The sequence below is a fragment of the Rhipicephalus sanguineus genome, chromosome 2 (assembly GCF_013339695.2).
Source record: "Rhipicephalus sanguineus isolate Rsan-2018 chromosome 2, BIME_Rsan_1.4, whole genome shotgun sequence".
In the NCBI taxonomy this organism is placed as follows: Eukaryota; Metazoa; Arthropoda; class Arachnida; order Ixodida; family Ixodidae; genus Rhipicephalus; species Rhipicephalus sanguineus.
This window is the reverse complement of record NC_051177.1, coordinates 17,634,379-17,660,220: the sequence shown is the minus strand read 5'-3', so window position 1 is coordinate 17,660,220 and position 25,842 is coordinate 17,634,379. Positions and strand designations below refer to the sequence as shown.

At 45.4% G+C, this 25,842-nt stretch overlaps 1 protein-coding gene and 1 long non-coding RNA gene across 2 annotated transcripts in view; both read right to left on the bottom strand.

The window, feature by feature from the left end:
• LOC119381066 (prostasin-like) overlaps positions 1-25,842 on the bottom strand; it is a 48,855-nt gene continuing 23,013 nt past the window's right edge. The window contains exons 2-3 of the mRNA XM_037649054.2: positions 1,585-1,799; positions 1-56 (exon numbers count right to left, since the gene is read on the bottom strand). Of these exons, the coding sequence (XP_037504982.2) occupies positions 1-56; positions 1,585-1,799 (271 nt within the window). The remainder of the gene's footprint in view (positions 57-1,584; positions 1,800-25,842) is intronic.
• On the bottom strand, positions 21,267-24,056 carry LOC125757110 (uncharacterized). The gene is made up of 3 exons (XR_007415056.1): positions 23,970-24,056; positions 21,921-21,985; positions 21,267-21,551 (listed from the first exon to the last, which is right to left on the bottom strand). It is a non-coding gene; the product is annotated as an uncharacterized LOC125757110 (long non-coding RNA).

Below are 25,842 nucleotides of genomic sequence, written 5' to 3'. Positions count from 1 at the left end.
TTATTGAATGATGAAACCAGCCTTTTTAACAGCCTCAGCCCATATGACACGTCCCCCTAGGAGTAACACAGGAACCGATAAAAGCCATGAAAATAAGTACGTTAAGGAGTTGCCAAGAAGTCTAACGCTCCAGCTTTGCATTTACCAGCGCACTGCCGGCAGTGCGGATGCGAGGCACTTTTCCAAGACGCGACAGTTCTGTCGAAAGAAAGGGAGTTGATAGACCGCGAAATTATCGAGGCGTTCCATATCAAGAGGCAGGGCGAGGGATGCATCAGCCACCCGTCGATTATTCTTACTGACACAGAGTATGCATATCTCGGCTCCACGTGCACGTAACCACCTCTGTCTACGTGGTTGTTTCCACGTGCGCACAATCGTTCTCATGCACCGCGTGTTTTTTCATGTTGTTTGTCATGGCTTTATAGCCTGTCATGTGTCTTTATTATAGCTCTTCAGCTGTTTCATTGATAACTCCTTAACGTGCTTATTTTCACGGCTTTTAGCGGTTCCTGTGTTAGCCCCTAGGGGGACGTGTCATATGGGCTGAGGCTGTTCAAAAGGCTGGCTTCGTCGTTCTATAAACTCAGTTGTTAGTCGTTTGTCTTGCCTTTCTCTTCGTGGCTCGTCCCACTGCACAATTCGACCAGAATGAACTCGTACCAACGCGCACAACTCTCCACGCTGCAGAACTACTCTATACGGCACTGCGGCAACTCAGTGCATTGGGATGGTGGGTTGTTGCACACAAATCAGAAACGCGTCCCCTTGTGGCCACGATTCCGCCTCCCACACTCCTAGCTGGCTGCTCTTGGTGCACGACGGATTGTGTGGCCGTGACTCGTTTATCCAGGGTCACACGTACAATGCGGCGTTTATGCAAGACCTGGCCTCAAGTTAATGGAAGTAATGTTTTCGCCTCTGCAAGCCCACGACTTGACGAAAACAGCGCCGCCCTCTTATACACGGTCCATTATATTATCCCTCGAGCACAGTCAGCCTTGAATTCAGCCTCCATCCTTTGTAAAGTGACCTCGGTAGGGCTGAATGTGAACATCGAGGTACCTTCCCGCGCCTTATCTCAGTTTGCACGTGGTAACAAGTTTGATGTCTGGCAGGGGCGTAGCGAGAAATTATTTTGTGAACCTCCTCACCTTGGCTACGTCAATCCGTCACCCCTGACAGGCATGGCGTTGCGTGCTACGCAAGCGTGCTGACTCTTTCGCGGCGTCGAGTCATCGCACGAGCACACGTCACAGACCGTCCGACCTGATCTGATTGGGCTTCTCTATTCGAGCTCTCTTCTGGTGAGCGCTTTTACGCATGCTGCGGTAGCTGATCAGATGCATGCACAGAGTCTGATTTGGCACCTTCCACTTCTCTTTCTCAGTGAACGACTAGTCGGTTAGCTCAGCTCAGCGTGCGCCTGTACTCGTTGGCATAGCGGTAAGCCTTTGTTCACACACCGTTACTGCCGCACTGTGTGGTATTTTCCAAGTCCGAAAGGACACGTGCGTGCTAGCACGGTGGTGATGCAAGCGAACGGCTTAGCAACCTAAAGGCAGGTGGTGTTATCCGTCGTACCTTGGTAGGCAAGAGTGGCGCAAACGTCGCTGGACGCCCCCGCCGGCAACCAACAGGCTGGCCGCACGGCACTGGAGAGCGTTAGGGCCTCTTCGAGCATCACCAGGGCCAGTGTCCCATCGGCTGAGAGCGTCGCTGGACCCGACAGGCGCACGTCCAAAGGTGACGCCTTCCGCGCAGACCCGAGACGAGCCTGTAGCCGCTCGTCTTCTCGCCTGCGAACAGTACAATTGCTTTAGAAATTACGATTTACATCTTATACGTGTTTATGATGACTTGGGAAGGAATGTATACTATGGCATTTTCTTAGCAGAACCAGGTAAATCTGTGACAGTGTTTTGTAAGCTGTTATTTTTTATATGCTGTTCAATTGGTCAGCTGCCCAGAAACCTGTAATTGTGCTCCATGACCAGCTTCGGGTATTCTTAGCCCCCCCCCTCCCCCCCAAATGGTAAAAGAAACGTCCTCAGTCACTTCTCAATCAGCTACGCGTAAGTGTCGTAAATTCAAGCAGGTTTCGAAGCAAGATGTAAGTGATGATTAAAGGACCAACCGCATGCACGCGCCTTTTGAGCGACAGCGACAAACGGGCTCCGTCGCGCTGTCGCGTCGAGACGGGAGCACCCACATGTTCGCGACAAAGTGTCACGGTTGCTCGATTGAAAACTATTGCGTGCACGCAGGTAAATTGCGAAAAAGAATTACAAAGTAGATGAATGAGAACATGCTAAATTTATTATTGTCTTGTTTGAGATAAGGAAGCCATAAAAGCGTTTCGTGACTTTCTTTTTTCGCAATCTTATGTTTAACCGCGACAGTAGTATCTGCTGTGATCTCCATGGATATCAACGGGGCGCACGGAAGCGTAGGCTGCCTACGCTACTACGTCGCACTTTGCACACTGCGTTATGTTAGGGTTGGTCCACGATGCGCATCTCGACATTTCCTCTTGCTGTCATGGAACGTTTAAGAAAAGCCGCAGCGCCTCACATCATTGCTTCGCAAGGAGAAGGGCTACCTCACACGACGACGATGTTGACATTGCAGCAAGCTACCACCAATGCAGCAAGCTACCACCGAACATCAAAACGAACCGTCGAACAAAATTGACAAAATACGGCCGCTGCCTCGGTCTCCGCGTGAGATGGGGCTCTCACGCGGAGAGCGAGGCAGGTAGTCTATAACTTGCAGAAGGTAGTCTATAACTTGCATTCCTTGAAGTACGCGCCGAATGGAAGAATCACGAGCAAATTGCAACCGAAGCGAGGGCCAGAGATGCTGCCATGTTGCCGGATATCGTCATGCTCACTTCGAAGCGACAAGCGATTCTTTCTGGCTTTTCAGAAACCCGCGGCGCGACAAGCGACGGCGATGGATGGCCCTCCGCGACAGCAAATTCTGTCGCTCGTCGCTGTCGCTCGTCGCCGTCGCTCGAAAATCGCGTGCATGCGGTTGGGCCTTGAAGGCCCAACCAACAGTTAAAATGGTAATGCTTGAGCTGTTTCTGGGCGAACTAAGGTATAGGGACACTCAAAGTACAAATCCAAAAAAGCCACAAGTTCAGGGGAAGATGGAAGAGATCAAAATTTCTTGCACACGGGACGTCGATTGAGCGGACGTTTTGACAAGCGGACTTGTGTTCTTCAAGGCTGCAGTTGCAGCCTTGAAGGAGACAAGTCCGCGTGTCGGAACATTGGCTCCAGCGACTCCCAGTGTTCACGAATTTTTCATCACTCAAAGCAAGAGTAATATCCGCAGTACAATGGTAGCAGTGAGGACGGTCGTCGATGACCTGATCGCCGGTGAAACATGTCGGCTTTTATGCATGCATGATCGAACGTTCCAGCGTTATCGCTGGTGCTTGTGTTAGTTCCGCCATAAACTAAAAAAAAATACCGGCAGTTCCCACACCTTGTGGGAATCAGTTTCATGCGAAGAAGTCAGCGAGTAGTTCTAAGCGGCATTTTGTGGCTTTCAGCCAAGCGCTACCAGGTGGATCGACGTGTTTTTAAGTGGAGTAGCTGCGTGCACGTCGTGAGCTTACCAGGCACGTCGACAACACTGGCGTTTAGAGGGTAATTCATGCTGACGTAACGTCAGCACTTACGTTAGAGCACATACGTCAGCATTATCGAAACAAAGTGCACTTTACGGCGAGATGATGTGAATATCATACGTAACGTTCGCTAGCATATTCCTGCGGGATCGAGTAACCCTTGAATATAACTGGGTGTATCACAGGAATACAACTATAACGTTAATTAGACTGCTATTGGCCGCGAGATCGACTTATAGGTGGCAGCAGCGTCGCCGCGTTAGTGTGGAGAGGCCGTCGGCGGCGCGTATACAAATCCACCCAGTGGCGCTTCGTTGTGAGCGGTTTGAGGCGATTCTCGGCGAATAAATTGCGTTGATTGCAGCTTAGTACCACTTTAAGAAAAAAGGCAGCGAGAACGGGGCAACGGGCTCCGTTTCTCCTTCGAAGCAGCGACTTTCTCCCTCGCGGACGCTTTGCTCGTCGCGCCCTCTTGCGGCGAGCGCCAATGGAGAAACTTTTCTCCTCAACCACGTGGACTTGCCCCGCGCGCGCGCATGCGCACGCGGAGTTACGTCGCGATTCCGTGCTGCGGAGAGCGGCCGCCTTTTCGCGCTCACTCGCAGCCTCAGACCATCCAGTGCTACCCGACCTCGGCCAGTCGCGTGCAATTACTTGTACCTATGATTGATGCGAGCAATACACGTTCATTGTTTCTCGTCTCTGTGCTGAGTAACGTGTGTGGCGGGGTTTTTCTTTCTTTTTTTAATCGCTCGGCGTGTGCGCGATGCGCCGCATGCTTTCGTTTGTCTCGTGTTGTTTGTATACGTTATCGCACGATCTGCTTGCCATAAATACAGTAAGTCCCGCTTCACAAAACAGTTGTGTTTTAATGAACACCTCAGACTGTACACCACTAATTCGATTTTTTTTGGCGTTAACATACTTGGCAAGAGGACGCATTTTTAGTTTTGCACAACACTTATAGCATTTATCAATACAACAAGCAATATAAAGAAGCATGAAAGTTAATTTTTTTAACATTTTAGCAAACGTGATACCACTGGACAGTGCATGCGTGAAAGTACGATAATATACAATTGCTAGAGTTTTACGTGTCAAAACCACCATATGATTATAAGGCACGCCGTAGAGTAGGACTACGGAATAACTGAGTTCTTTAACGTAACATAAGTACATGCATGTTCTTGCCTTTCGCCCCCACCGATATGCGGCCGCCGAGGCCACATTTTAACGTTAAACTGCATCATAATTGCACATATATTAAAAATAAGTCATTCACTTCTGTCAGTTAAGCCAAAATTCTCAATCACATGCGTTTTGGATTACGCATGCCATAACTGAGAATTAGGACGGACTTATGCACGCGTGCAGCATGTATCTCTCGTTCTCAGGAGTTTGGTTTGGCGTGCGAAACTCAACACAAAATGCACTTCTAATGACAGCTGTGCACAGTAGGTAATCACTAACATTCTCACTCACCTTTGTGAAAGGAGTACCGTATTCCAAATCCAGCGCAAGACTAACCACCTCCACAACGGCAACTACACAGCTGTCGCAGAATGACCGCAATTCGACCCGCCAGGCGAATACCGTGACATAACAGTAGCAGAGTAGAATGTAGGTACAGCTTACTGGAATATTACAGAACACGTAGTGTGGGTAGTGTTCTTTTCCATAATTCGCGCGATGCTAGTTTCAAGTAATCGAGCCGCCGCGACGCCAAGAACCACTGACAGCGCTCTCGAAAGAACGTCCGGTGCGAGGCCATCTCGTCTTGTTTCTTCGCACGACCCGCGTTGTAACGTACGTATACACAACTGAGACGGCCGTTACCGCATCGGAAGCATTGTCATTCAAGGGCTAGCAGTTCAACGAATCCACGGCTCATCGTCATACTTGTGGTCAACGCTTAAATAGAATGTGAACAGATGTCAACGCCAAACCACTCAACGATGTCGACTCGACGAAGGCGACAGAATCTGAATAGAGTGCCTCGATGCGCGCGCCCCCGCTTAGAGTGGTGTCAGCTTTTGAAAGGGCAGGTGCCGCCTCCTCGGCCTTGGCGGCAGCGTGGCCGCCATTTTGAATCCCCCGCCCGGTCACTTGTGCGTGGCGCGCGTGCTATTTTTAGGTCGGTGCTCGTTTCCCTCCAGTTTTATGCGCTCGCTAACGTCACCATGGCCGGGTGTTGCGTACAGCAGTGCACCAACCATTCCAGAAACGCTGGGAGCTGTATCGTTTTAGAAGATACGAGGTTTCTTTAGACAGTAAAAATCAAACGTGACAAGTGGCATCCGAAGAACTCATTATGCACTTGCAGTGTAAGCTTCCGGCCGGTATTTCGAATGCACATGCAGGGATAACTTCTGCCGGTGTTAACCTTGCGTAATAAATGGACACACTGATATCAGCTACATGCTTGAAATGCTTTGGTTCACGTGTGCATGAATCCTGCATTTTTCTTCGTAAACATTCTTTACTGCACTTGGTTGGTCCTGTATCTGCCTTTGATTTTTGCTTTCGCTATTTTTGTGATTTGAAATGTATCATGGAATATAATATGCGTGTTTGTCTGCAGATCAGATCCTTTTTTTTCTAATAATAATTATTTGCGAGAATTTACGTCCCAATAACCCCGATGTGATTATGAGAGGCGCCGTATATAGTGGAAGGTTCCCGAAATTTTGATCATCTGTTGTTCTTTAACGTACACCTAAATCTAAGTACGCGGACCTCTGTCATTTCACCTCCATGGAAATGGGGCCGCTGCGGCCGGGATTCCATCCCGCAACCGTTGGGTCCCCAGTTAAGCATCATAACTGAAACCACGGCGGGGTCTTATTTTTTATATTCCTTTCCGTGTTTTAAGTACGCCTTCTGTGTTGGTCTGATGCCCATGTATGTATGTGTGCAGGTAAATGTTTTTTATCCTTCCCTATATCTGTTTCAAGGTTACATTTTCGTCCTGGCTGTCTTAAATATTTACCCCGTTCCTGTTTTTTTAATCATTTACGATCACTGTGAATTGACTAGTGGCAGTTGTGTTTTATTGTGTAATTTGCTTTTGATTTGTGTAATTGCTTCTGTCAGCGCAGCATTAATGCGCACAAATAAATGGCCTGTACACTGGATATTAACGCACACTCACACACACACACACACACACACACACACACACACACACACACACACACACACACACACACACACACACACACACACACACACACACACACACACACACACACACACACACACACACACACACACACACATTTAGTATTTTATTTCTTTGAGCAAGCATAATTTATATATTAATAATGTAAGCCCTGAAGGCTCATATAGGAACGCGCATACAAACAGTTCTCGCGAAGCGTCTATACAAAGAAGACGCATGAAAACAAGAAAAAGACGGGGAAGCATTGCGCACAGTAGACACGCTATGTCAGTAAAAAATACAAGAAACAAAGTCAAGTTGTACAATGAGTACGTCATGGAAAACCAGTTAATGAAATAAAAACTCACAGGCTCCCTTATGCGTTCGATTAATACTGCTCGAAAGCGAAAGCTATCTTCTGCTTCTCAGTTTTTTGCGCACAAAGCGCGGTTTTGCATTGCCTGCAAGATCGGAGGCACCTCACTTGGTTTTGCACTGCCTCCGTGATCTGCCCACTTTTGACCAAGCTACGATGCATGTGATAACGCCATCATATGACGTCACGCCAAAATTTGTGAAGCCACATGATGACGTCATATGGTGACGTCATCACGTGACGATGATTTCTTGCATCCCTCGTCCCCGACGTCGTGGTACGCTGACGCCGTAGGCGCGGGACGCCGACGGTCAAATTTCGCGTTTGATGAGGCATGTAAGGCTTTCGCCTTAAAAAATACGTCCGCCACGGTAGCATAGTGGTGACGGAGCTCGGCTGCTGACCCGAAAGTTACGGGTTCGATCCCGGCGGCGGTCGCATTTAGGTGGAGGCGAAATGCCAGAGGCCCGTGTACTGTGCGATGTCAGTGCAGATTAAAGAACGCCAGATAGTCAAAATTCATGGAGCCCTGCACTACGGCGCGCCTCATAATCATATCAGGGTTCTGGCAAGTAAAACCCCAGATATTAATAAAAGACACAAATAAACGGCGCCGTCCACCTGCCGCACGAAGTGTAAAACAGTATTGGAAACACTCAATAATATGTGCGTGCAATTGGGCATGCGAGAAAACCCGCAGATACAGAAAAAGAAACTGCACATACAAGAAGACGGAAAAACGCACTGATAATGCGCGCATGCAAAGTTTTACGGCATTCTAAAAACAACGTATTCATCGTTTTGATAACGACTCAAGGTGCAACTCGAGTGCCAATACAGTAGCGGCTACATATTGGGAGCCAGAAATGTCAGCAATAATAATGATAAAGAAGCTTTCGTTTCATTTTAGCAGGATATTTGCACCATACTGCCCCTCGGCCCTTTATTCTGTGTACAATATGTATGATGCCATTTATAATAAACGAGGAAATTGTTTGCACACTTAGCAAAATGAGCCACCTTAATCGCGCTTAGGTAGCTTCGCAACACTAAATTGTGTGTGTTCAGATACATATACTGCTGGTGCTGACATGTATACAAATACTTTAAGCGATTGTTTGTGTATTTGGAATGCAGAGCTTACGAGAAAATTAGGTAAGACTTTAGACATTGTCGCTTCCGGCGTAAGGAAGAGGATTCGTTTTCAACGTAAGAGAGTCTACGTCTACCTCTAGCGCATAACACATGCGCAGGCCGTCAGCTTACATGAATTACATGCTTCCTTAATAAACATTTAGGCGACAACAGCAATAAAAGCTGCCCAAGCTTCAAAAAGAAAATAAAAAGAGAAAACTCACTAGCGTGCACTTATTTCCGGACGTATCCGTGCAGCGCAAGCGCTTTGTGTAGCGCGTTTCGCATGCTGCCGAGCTGCGGCGGGATTCGCAATGGCGGCCGTTGTAGCAGACGACGCGCCTGTCCTCACCCTCAGCGGAGCGCGCGGGCATCAAGGCACCCTAAATCTGAAATGAATGTTGCGCCCTCCCACAGTAACTGTAAGAAACAAAGAAATCAGAGAGGGAAATTCTATCTGTGGCCGCTATCGAAAGATGACGCTACTTCAAAATGGCGTGGAAATGGTATGAACGGTTCTCGATATAGTCGTTTTCGCATTAACTTAATCAACTCTGTAATTATATCGTTCATTATTATGCGGCTTTAGATTAACTGGTGCGCTTGGCTAAGCCATAGCTACAATTTAATAATGTCTACGTATATTGGGTTTCAGCCTAGAAATGGTAAATAGTTCAAGAAAAATGACGCATCGCTTGTGCCACCATGGTCCACTGTAATTCAGTGACTATATAACGGCCTGCGCCTCATAGAGGGGTATGTGTAAACACCTCTGTACGTACGCGTCTGTAGTGAATTTTTCTTGTTATAGGTTGTATACATATGAATGAGCTGTTTATTGAATTTAGTGAGTGTGTGTACTATGTGGCTGTTTCGTGAACGTGTGCGTAATAATAAAATGTGTATCAACCTTCCGATGTCCATCAGTTATCCATGAATGGGCCCACCTCCTCGCTGAAATGTATAGCATAGTATCAAGGTATGACGCCGCAGTCAGAAACACCTTTATTTTTTTTAGTATCGTTGAATCACTCTAGATGGCGCCAGCTACAACCTATTTCACGGCTGTGGCGCTTTCACAGCTCCACCTACTTATATATTGTTGAACATCTATCTATCGAAACTTAGCTCTGCTGCGCCAGGATTGTTTTGGTGCTACAGAATGTACATTTTGGAGGCACTTGTCGGGGCCTATTGCCCCGTAAACGCGTGTATAACGTCGCTACACCGTGTGATGCTTGGACAAATAAAGACAGCAAGCCTAACGTACAGTCTCCGGGTGAGAGCCCCTTTGCAGTATCCGTCTCTTAAAGTGAACGCCGTCTCGCTGGCCGAGCGAAACGTACGAGTTCCGTCGTTCCGTTTCGCGAGGTTTTCATCACCACAGGTTTGTCTGCTTGATTTTATTGTCATATCGTTCGATATGAAGCTCAGCGGGACTGTTTTTTGTGATTACCAGTGCCGCATACTCTTTATCAGTCGAGAATCGATGCACTCGCTAGGCCTAAATCTATTGCTCGCTTCACTGGCTTGGCGTCAGTCATCTTGATTTTGACGAGGGAGGAACGGTTTCTCCATTTGAAGACGAACATTGGGGACATCGCCGTTTCTCCCTTGAAGGAGAGAGTCACTCCATTTTTTTAAGAGTGAATATATAAGTTCATTGTTGAATCGATGCACGAAGAACATCCAATGTTATTATTACTAGTGAGAGAAGCACAGTCTACCGATGAAAGGATACTCGCCCTGGATAATTCAGTCTGCGCTTACGTACTTTATGACGCTTTTGGTTGTTTTCTCTGTACGTGCTTAGCTTGTATTATGTGTACTACGCACTGCTGTAGCACGACTGAACTACTTAAGTGTTTACTTCTTGTTCATTTGTATACCAGCCCATATTCCTGTGTAATTAGCACTGCTCGCGTAAATTCGCATTTTTTTCTTATTGTTCAGTTCTCCATGAAATGTAGGACAATTGATAAGTTTAGTCAGGAATGCTACGTGATCGACAGCGCTTTAGCGCCACTGAGACGTTCAACGCGTACGCACTTGTTCTTGCTCCAGTACAGAATAAAAAGGTAAGAGTTTAGCACAGAGCTTTCATCGATTGATTACATGCATGACAGTGATGCAACAAATGTCCGGTTATTTTATGGAATAAGTGACTTTTTTTTAAAACAAATAATGTCCGCGGCCTTCAATCAATTTATAACAACTCTACACAAACGCCCAAGATAATAAAATAAAAAAGGATGAGACTTTGCGTGAAATTATACGACAGAAATGTAAGGCACGCCGTCGAGATTAGTTTTGAACATCAGGGTTCTTCGAAGCGTATACCTAAATCTAAGCACACGGGTGGTTCTGCATAAATTTTGCCCCGAGTTAAAATTGCGCACGGCAACTCCGTTTTATCACTGTCGTGTCATTCTAATGTCTGTTTTTTTTAAGGGGACAGTTTGAGTACCGAAGTGTCAGACTTCACTTGATAGAAATATTTCGCTGTAGCGGCACCACGACCGTAGAATAAAAGGACATCTTAAGCACAACTAAAGCTCATCGCATAACCGACGAACTACAGTGCCGCAGTTATACACATAAAAACAATGCGAAAGTTCACGGCCTAGAGCCTCGTTTATGTTTACCAACGAGTCGCTAAAACGTTGCCTTCACACACTATTTAATGCTCCTCTTGTTTGGGGCTATACCAAGCGCACTTTAGGATGCTCTTAAACCAGAAAGCGGCAACAACGTTGAAATGATTCTGGCGAACGAAGAGTACGACACCAATACACAGCCCTCTCGAAAGTCGCACTCACTCATCTTATTACAATGTGCATGCAGCCGAGCAAGCCCATTTGCTTCTGTACACCATGTTAGGTATACGCACGAGCAGTTAAGCTAACGCTAACACAACAGAACACACCGCCCTTTGAGAACGTGCATGACGTATACTCGCTCATGCAAACATGACGTGGCTAGCGGACGACGCAGGGAGCAATCCACACTACGTGCGCTTCAGCCAGTAGCCGCCAAGCCGCGACTCCCCTCGATCTAGCGGCCAGTAAAAGCGGAGCCAGCACTGGAACCACAATTGAAGTTAACCTGACACGACGCCTGTATCGTAGGAACACATATGTAGTGCCTTACTACATTGTTATCAATAGACCTTTTTAAGCAATCCCAGAACCCCCCGCGGGCGCGCGAAGCACTATGGGAAAAGTGTGTACGGCGAGCTCGCCGGCTGTTCCGTCGCTCGCTGCTCGTTGCCGCCGTGGGAGCACCAAACGAAAAAAAAAAAAAAAACGCTTCGCCGCTGGTTGACTAGTGTTGAATCCTAAATACTACACATGTCTGAACGCACCTGCATGTATCTCTACGCATGAAATGCGAAAAGAATTTGTTCAAGAAGGATCCGTTGATGGGCGAGTTGGTACATGTCTTGAAATATACTGAGTATGTGCAGCGCAATGGTACGAAGACAAGAGAAGACACACAAACAACATAGACTGGCGCTGACTTCCAACTGATTTATTGAAAAGCACGAAGCCCGCTTTTCTGCATGCGCACCTGTTAGCAACAACTCAAACGCATCATCCGGGACCATACAAAACCTGCATCTCTTTGTCACTTAGATAAACACTTGGCGTACTTACACACCTGATACCAGATTTCTTAATGTGAGCTGCCTCGATTATTTCTCTTTCTGTTTTTGTTTTTGCATGCTTTATAAACGTCGCGCGATCAAAGTGCGGGGTGCATTTACACTTGTTGCAGTGATCTGCCAGATGTCCGCCTGATTCGTTTTTTGCATTCAAAAAATGCTCACGTGCTCTGATGTTGAAACATCGGCCCGTCTGCCCAATGTACTCTTTTCCACAGCTGAGTGGTATTTTATATACCACGTGAGTCACACAATCGGTGTAACGGTGAACATGCTTCTTCGTGCAGGATTTTTCTTTTCTTTGGTGAGCATAGGGCAAATCTGGCCTAACTTACATGGCGCAGAAAACACCACTTTGACGTCATACCTTTCGGCAATCTTTTTAAGATTGTGCGAGAATCTATGGATGTATGGTATCACCTGCGGTCTTCGTTGATCTTTTTCTTTTTGCTGGTCAGGTTCCTTTTTCTTTATGCTCTGCAAAACTGATTCGCAGACAGAATTGTCAAGGGACGACGGAAAGCCCGCAGCGTCTAAACGTCTCAACTGATTGTTCAGACTGTCTGAAGTGGTGTGTAGGCAGCTTTTAGCTAGTGCTGATTTCACACAGGACATCGCAATCCCCCTTTTGACAAGTTTAGTGTGCGCGCTGTCATAAGGCAGAAGGCTCTTCTTTGTCCTGGGGTTATACATATAGCAAACATGGTCATTGTTGAAGGTTAACTTGAGATCTAAAAATTGCATACTGTTGTCAAGTGGCCTCTCACATGTAAAGGTTAGACCACGTGATTCAAAGGTAAAAACACTGGTAATCATAACGACAACGTTTTCAAAATCTGTGGGAGTCAAATCTGGTAAAAATATTAAGTAGTCGTCTACGTATCTAAAAATACTAATGACTTCTGAATCAGCAACCCGAGCATTTACACGCCTGTCAACAGAGGCTAAAAATATGTCACAAAGTATCGCTGCGACTGATGACCCTATGCATATGCCACTTTTCTGCACGTACTGTTGTCCATTAAAAGAGATGGCGGTTGACTGGAGGTAAAATTGTAAAAGTTCTAAGAAGTTTGCAATTGCCCTAAGAGGGCAATTGTTTCTGAGAGGGGCACCTGGCAGCACCAGATCAGTGTCTACCTTCAGCGCCATCTGAAGACGCTAGCATTCAATGACCCTTTCATGTTAAGAAGCTCAAGTGAACTGGTTCAACTGCTGGAGGGGGGTGGACTAGACTGCGCCCGCTCTGCCTTTTCGCTGGACGTCGAGGAACTCTTCTACTCCGTACCACACCAAGGCCTCTTCAGTGCAGTACGTGAGTGTATCGAACATTCGGGGGAGCTCAGCTTCCAGAACTCTACCGGCCTAAACAGTGGAAACTTCTTAGAACTTTTACAATTTTACCTCCAGTCAACCGCCATCTCTTTTAATGGACAACAGTACGTGCAGAAAAGTGGCATATGCATAGGGTCATCAGTCGCACCGATACTTTGTGACGTATTTTTAGCCTCTGTTGACAGGCGTGTAAATGCTCGGGTTGCTGATTCAGAAGTCATTAGTATTTTTAGATACGTAGACGACTACTTAATATTTTTACCAGATTTGACTCCCACAGATTTTGAAAACGTTGTCGGGATGATTACCAGTGTTTTTACCTTTGAATCACGTGGTCTAACCTTTACATGTGAGAGGCCAATTGACAACAGTATGCAATTTTTAGATCTCAAGTTAACCTTCAACAATGACCATGTTTGCTATATGTATAACCCCAGGACAAAGAAGAGCCTTATGACAGCGCGCACACTAAACTTGTCAAAAGGGGGATTGCGATGTCCTGTGTGAAATCAGCACTAGCTAAAAGCTGCCTACACACCACTTCAGATAGTCTGAACAATCAGTTGAGACGTTTAGACGCTGCGGGCTTTCCGTCGTCCCTTGTCAATGCTGTCTGCGAATCAGTTTTGCAGAGCATAAAGAAAAAGGAACCTGACCAGCAAAAAGAAAAAGATCAACGAAGACCGCAGGTGATACCATACATCCATAGATTCTCGCACAATCTTAAAAAGATTGCCGAAAGGTATGACGTCAAAGTGGTGTTTTCTGCGCCATGTAAGTTAGGCCAGATTTGCCCTATGCTCACCAAAGAAAAGAAAAAATCCTGCACGAAGAAGCATGTTCACCGTTACACCGATTGTGTGACTCACGTGGTATATAAAATACCACTCAGCTGTGGAAAAGAGTACATTGGGCAGACGGGCCGATGTTTCAACGTCAGAGCACGTGAGCATTTTTTGAATGTAAAAGCGAATCAGGCGGACATCTGGCAGATCACTGCAACAAGTGTAAATGCACCCCGCACTTTGATCGCGCGACGTTTATAAAGCATGCAAAAACAAAAACAGAAAGAGAAATAATCGAGGCAGCTCACATTAAGAAATCTGGTATCAGGTGTGTAAGTACGCCAAGTGTTTATCTAAGTGACAAAGAGATGCAGGTTTTGTATGGTCCCGGATGATGCGTTTGAGTTGTTGCTAACGGTGCGCATGCATAAAAGCGGGCTTCGTGCTTTTCAATAAATCAGTTGGAAGTCAGCGCCAGTCTATGTTGTTTGTGTGTCTTCTCTTGTCTTCGTACCATTGCGCTGCACATACTCAGTATATTTCAAGGCGAAAATAATGATGCAAACAGTGTAAATATTATCGAGCGGATGTATACTGGATGTAGCAGTTAAGCACCATGCAAGTTTTCACGTGCCAATACATGCAGTCAAAATGTGCTATCGTGAGCAACGTGAGCTGGAACACCGAATTCGTATTTATTCAATGATTGCATTAACCAAATTGTAGTGAGGTGTTACAGTGTTCAGGTATACAAATGGATGGATGGATGGAGACGTCACTTCTGGTGTCCCTCAGGGCTCCGTTCTGGGTCCGCTTTTGTTTCTTTTATTTATAAATGACATTGGTGAAGGTGTTCTGTCACGTATGAGATTGTATGCTGATGACTGTGTGTTATATAGGCCTATTACTAGTGAAGATAACTGTCGTGCTTTGCAGTGTGATTTAAACCTTATTGGTCAGTGGTGTCGCAAGTGGAATATGACTTTAAATCTAGATAAGACTGTTCTCATGTCATTTACCAAGAAAAAGAATTCACCTTCATTTCAGTATACTTTAGATGATATTCCATTGTCACAAGTGCATGAATATAAATATCTTGGTGTTTACTTTACCCCTGACTTCAAATGGCATCGTCATGTTGATCATGTAGTTGCAAGTGCTGGCAAGTCATTAGGGTTTCTACGGCGTAATGCAAAATGTTTTAGTATGGCTACTAAAGAACTGCTTTTCAAGACGTTTGTCAGATCGATTTTAGAATATGCATGTGAGGTGTGGGACCCACCGATGGTAGGTGACAGGGAACGTATAGAAAAAGTGCAAAATTTAGCTGCAAGGTTTGTGACTGGAAATTATACATTTACCTTTAGTGCTACCCAAGCGAAGGCGGGTCTTAAATGGGAGTTGCTAGAAAATCGCAGAAAAAAACTTCGTCTAAAGCTTTTTCATAAGATGTTTCACTCAAAAATTGGCATTGATCGGCAACAATATATACTAGAACCTCATTATGTATCTACACGGAGCGATCATCCCCATAAAGTGCGTGAAACGTTTTGCCATACTGAATCCTTCAGAATGTCGTTTTTCCAAAAAACAATATGGGAGTGGAATAGATTACCTGCTGCTGTAGTTAATGAAATATCAAATGATACGTTTTGTTCCTTGTTGACTTAGTGTTTTTATTAGTTCCCATTTTGCCTTTCTCTACATGCTAGCTGTGTATGTAATTTATTTATTATTGTGGCTAGTGTTTGTTTTCTAGTGTTTACATGTGATGTTGTATGAAACCGCTTATAATGTGTGCACCCCCTCACTGTAATGCCTCTGATGGCGCTGTGAGTATTGCGTAAATAAATAAATAAATAAATAAATAAATGGATGGATGGATGGATGAAAGAACTTTATTGGGGTCCAATAGGTCGTGCTAGTTTCCTAGCCCGAAGCGGGCTGCTCCCACGTTGGGACCGAAAGACCTAGCCTTTTGGCCGCTTCGCGGGCCTGTTGGACTGTCCATAATTGTCCCTCTAGTGTCACAGTGCGCAGAGCTGCGTCCCACCGCTCTTCAGTGTTTGCCTTGTCGCTGCGTAACGCGGAGCAACGTCAGAGCATATGAGTGAGATCTATGGTTTCGTGGCATGTTTGGCATGTTGTAGGAGTAGAGAACTCCGGAAAAATCTTGGTAATTACCGGCAGGTGTACAGATTATTATTTGATTTTAATTGACATGTCACGCGCTGTACAAAGAAGTGAGCACATTCTTAACGTCCTGAAAAAAAAAAGAGGTCGGACTAGAATTCCTTGCTCTTATGATTTGCAGTTTCTTGATACATGCTTTTAAGTTTCACTGCTGAGCATGTTTGCGGGAAGTAGAGCCCGCGTTCAGCGAAATAGGTGTTTAATTTCACGTCGGCGCATTCCAATATTGTTAAACGAGGAATTATGACGTCAGGATTACGCACGGCATTGGACAAAAACTTGCGCACGTAAGATGAGCAGTAGTTTCCACCTGCAAAGTGATAAAAGAGGCGGGATATCCTGCGTATCGTTGTATCGGTTTGCGAACATATCTTGACATCGCAAAGAAAGATTAACACGGACGTCCTCCATCCGTAAATAATGAAGAAACTAGAAATATTGCAGTTATTACATGTCACACATGTATAAGAAAAAATCTGTAAACAGGGGGTGGGTGCTCGGGCCCTTCGACAAGTGGACTTCCTCACGGCTGGAAGTTCCAGCCTTGACAAGTCCACTTGTTGAAATGTCGGCTCGAGCACCCACCCCTTGTTTACGGATTTTTTCCTTCAATCTTGCACTTCCTGCCGTTTTCTGGATACGTATAAGAAGTCGCATGGCCTGAAGGGAAGCTTGTGTTTGCCGGCCCAAGTCAGGTAGCTCACCACTTTCGAGAAAATATGTTACAGTTGTAGTCCAAAATTATAATTATGGTTTTGGCTTGAATAGCTTAGGTAAAGTTAAACTTTAGAATGCTGAAACTGCTAAAAATGTAAAACACAAAATTTATAAAAATCAAAATCTGCCAAAATATGCACGTTGCGCCAATAGTCATAACTACAAAATGGTTGGTGCGATTGAAACGCGACTCGGCAGGTGCGCAGTGAGGACAATGTCCCGTGCATCTAACCTCAACGATCGCCGGCCATCTCTAATCTAAGACGCGTTATCGCAAAAAGAATAAAAAAGTTTATGTTTGACAGGTTTGTTTTGCACACAATTGGCCATAGTACAAAAAGCTACAGCTCATTTTCAATAATTCTGCTTGAATGCACAAGGCAACCTATAAAAAAATTGTATGCAAAATTGTGAGTAAAAATATTTATCAGAGGGAAAGTTATCACTGTTCGCGTAAGTGTAAGATGCAAAAAATCATGTTTTGAGAAAAATGGTTTTAAAGATTTCAGTCGAATGTACATAAAATAAAGAAACATTCAATATGTCTGAAATTCTCGAGGGTCATAGCTTGGGACCTCCTCTGAAGCGGCGCATTCTCCTTTTGAGCGAGCTGAAGCACATCTATTTTTAAAGACGATAGTCTTTCTTGGGGAACTTAAACGCAGAAATTTTGGTCTGTCTTTCTGTCTGTCTGTCTTTCTGTTTGTCGGCACGTCACCCGATTCAGCCAACCGGCCAAAGTTGAACCACTTGCTTACCGCCCACCCATCTTGAACTGGTACGGCTGTTCATACTTGTGAATGTTGTCGATTAAAAAGTAAATATTACGCATATCTGAGGCGTAACATCATTAGGTAAGTATTAGGTGGTGTGTTCCTTTAATAGAAAATACATAGATACGCAATTTTAAAGAGCTTGATGGTATGCGTTTAACGTTGAGACAGTAACGCGTTTATTAAAAGATTGCCACAGCTGAAGCGATCAGCGGTCCAAGCCGAGCGAGCGCGAGCGCCAACAACAACCGTCTTCGTCTTCTTCTTTCGCAGGCGTTCTTGTCTGCGCCCTACCAGCGCCCTCTAGAATATTTTCAGGCCTGCTCACTACTCCGGGTATGGCCTCTGACGTCAGTCATTTTTGACCCTCGTCTCCTGCCGAGTAGACGTGCGCATGCATGCTCACGCCGTTCGAGAGAGCAGGATTGCTAAGCCTGACGAAGCCTGCCGTGGTATACTGGTGTTTCTTTTGGCGTCTGCTTGAAGACCGTGGTCTGCGTTTGTAAAGTGCTGCGTGGTGATGTGATGTGCTTCGTTCACGGAATGTTGTACACCTGCAAGCTCTCCCAGTGGAACAGTGCTGTGGGCCCAAGTGTCGCCGATATTGGCGATGTACCGAAGGTTCCAGTGGTTTCATTCTCCCAAGGCGACCAAAAAGAGAAATGAGAGCGCACCGTTCATCGGGATGACACCGATATGCATTCTCTCCGTGATTCAAAGGTATGTGTAGTCTATGCTACTTGCTTTTCAGGTGTTTTAAAGGCACCACCTCTAACACGTTCAGTTATTTTGATAAAATAATGTCGTGTGCACTTCTGACTTGTTAGTGTAAGCCTTGACATAAGGCACATTTAGCTGAGCGTGGCAGACGCCCTTATGAAAATGTGAGACGAGTTCAAAAAGAAAGTCTAATGACTTCTGACATTTCAGTCATTTGCCGCTCTAATGTGTCCCTTTAGAATTTTGTAATGTATTTGAAATGCCATTCAAAAACATATTGGCCGATCATTCTGATGCGTATTAACATGCAGGGGTGAGACGGCTGAAATCGATTTGGGAGCAGTTTTGGGAGCAGCAAAATTTCAATTTAGGAGCAGGAGAACCTTGTTTGGGAGCAGTTAGTGGCATTTATTATGTCGTTTTTGGAGCTTGAAAAAAACAAATTTGTAGCAACTTTGAGGAAGAAACGCACATTTTAATCGGCTTAGAATACACATAACGTTCAAAGAGCTTTGGAGAAAGCTTTTTTTAACAGATTATTGCCAGGTGTGAACTACACTACCTTTTTACAAACTACGCAATTTATATAACCTGGGCAACAACATATGAAATAGATGAAAAAAGTTTTTTTAACTAGTTTCACTTTACATTTGAAAATAAAAAAAATTAAAAACATCACATTTTTCAAATAATAAAAAAACTGATTGCACAAGAATTGTAGTCACATAGCAATAGGTCTTTGAATGGTCAATGAACGATTCTTACTAGCACGCGATTGCGGCGATGCCTTCACGTGTAACATCAGGAAAGAACAAAAGCGGTATGGCGGCCACCGATGAACGCATGTAGGGTGGGGGGGGGGGTCACATCAGTCAACTGCCAATTTTTCGGACGCCCGATTTTCCGGACATGCTCGAAAATTCGGACACTATCGCGGCACCGTCACCAGCCCCATAGACGTCAATCTATAAGAACGTCCGAAATTTCGGACGCTGAAACTCTTCGGTGTCCGATTTTTCGGACTCTCTGCCCGAATTGTGGGTCCGAAAGGCATTAATTGGAGCCCTCACCTCTGCCGCGTCAATCATCTCTTAGGTTTGAACCAGCGCGTACGCGAGTCGATCTGTGTGCGACAGTAGCAGAGTCCCAAAGTCAGCTTTGCCGCAATGCCGACGCATTATGTTGTGAAGCAGACCAGAAATTCAAAGGGCCGCTATCGCGGCGCCGTGCGGCGATGTTACGGATAAGCAGCGGAAATGCACGGAGGCGTGATGGCGGCAGCTGGCAAACGCTCCGGTACGACTTAATCGCTGACAACCCTTACGACAAGCATCTTCAGTTAACTGCTCGGTAGTGCACGTGGCCTAGCGCAGTTGCATGCGTACTGCACGCATTTAATAGGCGAGAGCCCAAATGCGCCGCGCCGCCATTCCTGCTGCCTCTTTGTGCGAGACCGCTAAGTGCGCCGCATAGACGCGTTGCCTTCGCGGACGAAACCAGCTCGCCATTGCCGCGCCCGTGTGCGGTCAAGAACTAAGTGCGCATCACGAACCCTTTCGTGATAAATGCGTGCGTACGATACAGCAACAGTAAAGTGACGGCGTCAGTTTAGTTGGCGATGTACTGCACACAACTAGAAACGATCGGCTTGATACGGCAGCAAATGCTGCGTATCAGCGGCGATTCCGCGATGCGTGTGCGCATATGCGCACACGCATCGGGGAATGCCGGACGAGTCGTCCGCTCTTCCGCCACAGTCTTTGTGTTCCGCGTCATCGTTTAGAAACGCTTCATGCGAGATAGCCGTAATCTATTCCGCGCTTTGCTGTTATCAGCGGCGCTCATCACGAGATGTAAAAGTGGCGGTTGGCACGTACGTAGTTAAGCGGGGTTCGCGGCAGGTACCGAATGTATTTGCGAGAGCCTGGGCGCGCACTAAAATGCCTGATAATTGTACTGGGAGGCATTAAAGCTATTTCGGACGTGGCTGTGGCGATTTGACCGCTTAAGCGGAATAAAAAAGCATGAATTTGTTTTTTCGGACTGCCCGATTTTTCGGACGATTTCGCGGTCCCTAGGGTGTCCGAAAAATCGGCAGTTGACTGTATTTACAACCAGTCAGAGGCGATTACCACAGCACTATGGAAGCCTCCATTACAAAGGTGCGTAGAAGGACACGCGTGGGCGCGTTAACATGTTCTGCGAACCTATCCCTGGCGCTGCTTCTAAAGTTACGTTTTCCCATGCTGAAACTGATGCAGGCTTGAAAATTCTTGCTTGCGGGGTCGTTTCGGCGCAGTTCGGCGCAATTTTTGCAATTTTTATGCTTTCGGAGCAGCTTGGTGCAGGAAAACGGAATCGTATCAAAAATGCGCAATATGCGCAGCTGTCTCACCCCTGAACATGTGATAGTCTGATGCGGATTAACATGTGATAGTCCGATGCGTATTAACATGTGATAGTCTAGTGAGCATGAAACGACCTTTGACATCAACACTCATTTGATTCTCTAATGTATTTCTTCAGAATTGTTTTAATGTACTCATAATGTCATTCAAAAACATATTGGCCACCGTCATTCTAATGTGTCCTTATGAGTGACTTTCTTGTGAGTATGAAACATCCCGTTTGCAATGACCCTCGGCCAAGCTTGTGCTTCGTGGCCAATGACATTCATAACATTCCTGAAACAGAACTATTACAGTGCATGATAAGATTTATGATATGTCCGGATGATAGTACGGAATCACATATTAGTTGTGCCTGACAATGTGTTTGCTGGTTGATACACATGCAGCCAAGCATCATACAAAAGTGCATGTATGCACCTTCTACGACACTTGTGCTGTACAAAGACATTTCTCAACAAAAGAAAATGGATAAAAACATTTATTGACTGGGAAACATGCAGAGGTTAAATGAAAGAAAAATATGGTGTACACCTGTCATATCTTCGTTTCGTTTAATCTGTCTACTTAACATTGATGACAGATTGCTTTTGATGCGCAGGGTCCTTGTAGGGAATCCATGTATGTGTATCCATGCATGTGTATCCTGCACGAAAGATCGCAGTAAATATATAAGAGTTGCAAAGAAAACTTTATCCAACACATCGTGCACCTTAGAACACTTAGATGTACTGCCAAGGCCCCGTGCAGGTAGTTGACAAAAAGCACTTTTGTGAAGTTAGAGTTAGTCAAAATTGCATCTTATATCGCATTTCCAATAGAAACTTTCAGCAAATCCTGTAAGAAAACAGGAAAACAACACAGAAGGTCAAGTCCAGCATCAAGTATACATTAATGGAGTTACGTCTAGGGTCTTGTTTCTTTGATGTTAGAATTCCCTCAAAAAAGTTGCAATAGGTTCATGAGCAGGCGCAACATGTCGAAGCGCTTTGTAAAGATTGAAAGAAATGCCTACCATAAAATATAAGCTCGACCAGGCTCACAGGTAGAACGCTCCCATCTTCGTCTGCAAGCTGTCGTCTGCTTCAGTTCCACGAACAGGTGAGATCATCGGGTACATATGTTAAGGATACCAGAAAACATTCATGAGTTGGCGCACCACACAGACCTTACAGCTCACACACAATACATACAATGTATTCAGGCAAGTCTATGTTTATATACCAGCAAGGGCCTTGAATGATGGACTCAGATTGCGCTATAAGAACAAGTATAACCTGAGCAACGGCTCATGGCAGACAACTGTAATGGTGCCATTGCAAGCCGAACTTTCAGAAACTTATGTACTTAGTAAACACTATGTGGTTGGAGAACGCAGATTACGATATAGGTCATTTAAATGACGAAAATTACATCAGCTCTGCTACACAATATAAAATGCATAAATTGATAAAATAAGAGTATGTGTGGCCCATGTGCACACTCCATAATGCCGAGCTTTACATATTGTATTATATGATGAATTTGAGCCGTTTAGGAAAGTAATTCTAGTCGTGTTAAAGCCAATCAATGCCTGGAATATCGGTTTGAATTTGTAGTGCTGCAAGCCATAAAAAAAACCGTTAACCACTTTTGTCAGCCTTCTCTAAACTTCTGCACACATAGTTACATATGAGAATTTAGATTTGTTTCCCATAATAATTACTTCATAAAATTAAAGTAGCACTCTCACAATGAATGCTACGTCTTAGTCGCACAACCTGCAAATAAGAGCGCTTTTCAGTTTCATGCTGCCTTAAGAAAAGCTCACAAAAGAAACATGAACTTTAGATAAGCACATAATTGAGGTGTGCTTTTGCCACCCCAGCACAGTGGATAAAAAGCTCTTGGAACAGTGCTGCTTAACCATTACAACAACTTCTGTTAATATAAACCAGTATGCTTCAGGAAACAATATAACGACGGGAAAAATATTTCACATCATTTTTCTCAAACACAAATATGGCAACAAAGGGCACCTTGCCAAACGCAACTGGCATATTTGTCTAGAATTGATAATTATATACATCTTGTGCTCTTTCAAATTACTGTACACATGGTGTTAGTACCAGAATATAACGTAATTCACTGACTTGTATTATCTTCAAGTGGGTTCACCCAACGCAAGTTCGTTTCTCGTAGCAACGACCTTGCACAGTCAGATTAAAATCCTAACCATAGTGCAACTAACTTCTAACAAAAACAAGCGCGGTGCAGTAGTCGCGGAGAAAGCCACAAACACACGCCACTGAAGAGCACCGCGCGCGCATGTGCAGCCGCAGCGTGTTTTTATATCTTCCTCCCCGCGTACTACATGCCAATTATTACTGAGTTTCCTGAAAAGTTACTTCATTTGTACCTGCATCATGAGAAGGCTAGGCGATGAACGTTATGTTTAAAGCAGTTCTATTTCCGAAGTGATAAGCCATCGTACAAGAAGCTTCAGGCGATGATCTCGTGCAGTATACAGCTGTAGTCGATTTCAATAACTTTCGACGACGCTAAGAAGTTTATTTACAGAATCACAACTCGGATACAAAAAATCTTGCAAATTATTCTTCCTTCGGTTTACGATCGGTTCTGAGCGGCGGAATGCCAAGAGCGGGCCACTTTCTCTCTCTCCTCGGTCGCGACCCGTCCCCTCTCCGGGAAAGAGCCATGTTCTCAGTCCTTCCCTCCTACCTCACCTCCCCCCTCCGGTCCCCTACGCCCAAAAGGGCGAGTGTTGCCCTCCCTGCGACACATACATCGCGCAGGCGTCCCCAAGGTCAACCAGTTCCCGAGTAGAGAAGCAGCAGCGGGAAGCGGGCGGGCCGAGCGACAGGCATTCTTGGAATCGAAAAACAGCCAAGGAAGAAGAGCGCCATGACAAGAAACGCTTGCGTTACAGAAGCGAGCGGAGTATCGCGCAAAGCAACGCGCCTTCATCCACCCGTTGCAGTTGTAGGTAGTGAACGCACATGGTGAGTGCTTCATACAACCGTATAAAGTGCACAGAAAGCATTGAGCATAGCGTAAAACATACCTGTCTATCATCCTTCCTCTGGCCATCATCCCCGCAGAGTGAACACACCGCCCAGACGATCACACTCGGTTCCTGCGTAAAAGACGTCATGTAATGAAGTAACCTAGCTGTGTAATTCAGAAATATTCTAGAACTTACCGAAATCAGGCATCCACTGTGCACTCTTCAGCTTTACAGTCCACAATGTACCGTACACTCGGCGACAGTCTTGTCAAAAGGCTGCTGTACGTCCGCACTCGCCTTCAGTCACGAGACTAGGACCTAGATCGTCTTGGAAGGTACACTTGACATTGAATCAAGTAACCAACGTGCATAATCGATAAACGTGGTAACGAAGCATTGCAGAACACAGCATGGCACACACACACACAAACCGCGCGCATCGTGCACCCGTCAAACAACTAAAGCGCCCCCAAGGACAACTTTTCTTGGCAATGAAGGGAAGGCTACGGGGGCGGAGCTACTACACATGTACTGCTCCGCGAAATAGTCCGGTTCGGCGCGCGTTTCGAATTTAGTTTTGGTTTGTGAACCTTCCGTACCTCATGTGACGGCCATTTCATTGTTCGAGCGGCCGTCTCAGGCTTATACAGCCATTTGCTAGTGAAATTCGTCAGAAGCTCCCTAGGCGAGTCGTCGGGAAAGGTGGAGGGTGACGAGCGCTCACTTGAAGACGAAGGCGCTATTTTGACTGTGAGGTGCACGTAAAAGGTGCGACGTTTTCACAAGTGCAAAAACGCGAAATGACGCTGCATAAATCAAAACAAATATAAATATCTCCTTGGTGCGCGCTGACCCTCTCTTCAAACAGCGCTCCGTAGAAAATAAAGCAATGTTGTTGTTTTTATTTCTCACTGTACATAAAAAAAAAGTGTATTTATGGCTTTTTTTAACCCGTGTGTGCATGTTGGGAATGTGTTATGGCTGTTCGATTTTGTTATACAACTATACATTTTGTTTTGTCAAAAGAAACGCTTTTTTGTTTCAAGTTACTGCCCTCTCCCGTGGATAGAAAGAGGTAGGGATTATGATAGGTGGAGGGAATGGGTAGGGTGTGATAGGCGACACCCAACGTTGCACACAGAGGAGGTGAATGGGACAAGGAAGGAGTGAAGGGAGAGAGGAGTTGACGCCGTGGAGAACGGAAGAGAGTCGCGTGGAGACGACATTACGAGGAGGCGGGGCGGGAGAAGGATGTACGCGACGTTGGGCCAAATCGAACTTTGGTTGTCGGCTGCTTCTGACCAGCGTTGCAACAGCGAGGAGAGATAGAGACAGTAGTTTGAGGTTGGGAAAAACGCTTGTCCACGTATCTTTGCAACCAACAACATTCTGTTTTGGACATATATGTAAGTGCACCATGCATAAGAACAGTCCCTAATTTTTATCACAACAATAACGAACTTTTTTCTGTACGTCACCCATTGTCCACAGTTCCAATTCTTCTCCGCCCCCCAAAATCCTTCGCGACGCCGTGCGGGTAATCCCCACTCTCCTCCGTTAATTTCTACTGGACAAATGGGCAACACGGGCCCCTGAGCGAGTGTTCGCAGTGTCACTTGATCATATCTGTTCATATTTGCATATGTGATCGACTCATGCCTTTTAAAAATAAGGAAATGCTTACTTCTATTATACGGCAGGTAATATAATGAACATTGCTGCGGTCGTCAGCAATTCTTCGATCGCCGGTGCATGGGCGATATATGTAAAATATTTACGCATTCTACTGAAACACGATATTTGTGTACATTGCAACACAAATTGTTTATTGCTTGTAGTCTCTGAAAGACGAACTTGTCTATTGTGATAAACTGATTTTACGGTGGCGATTAAGGCTTTTTAACTTCTTTGTTGTGATGCGCGTTTTGAC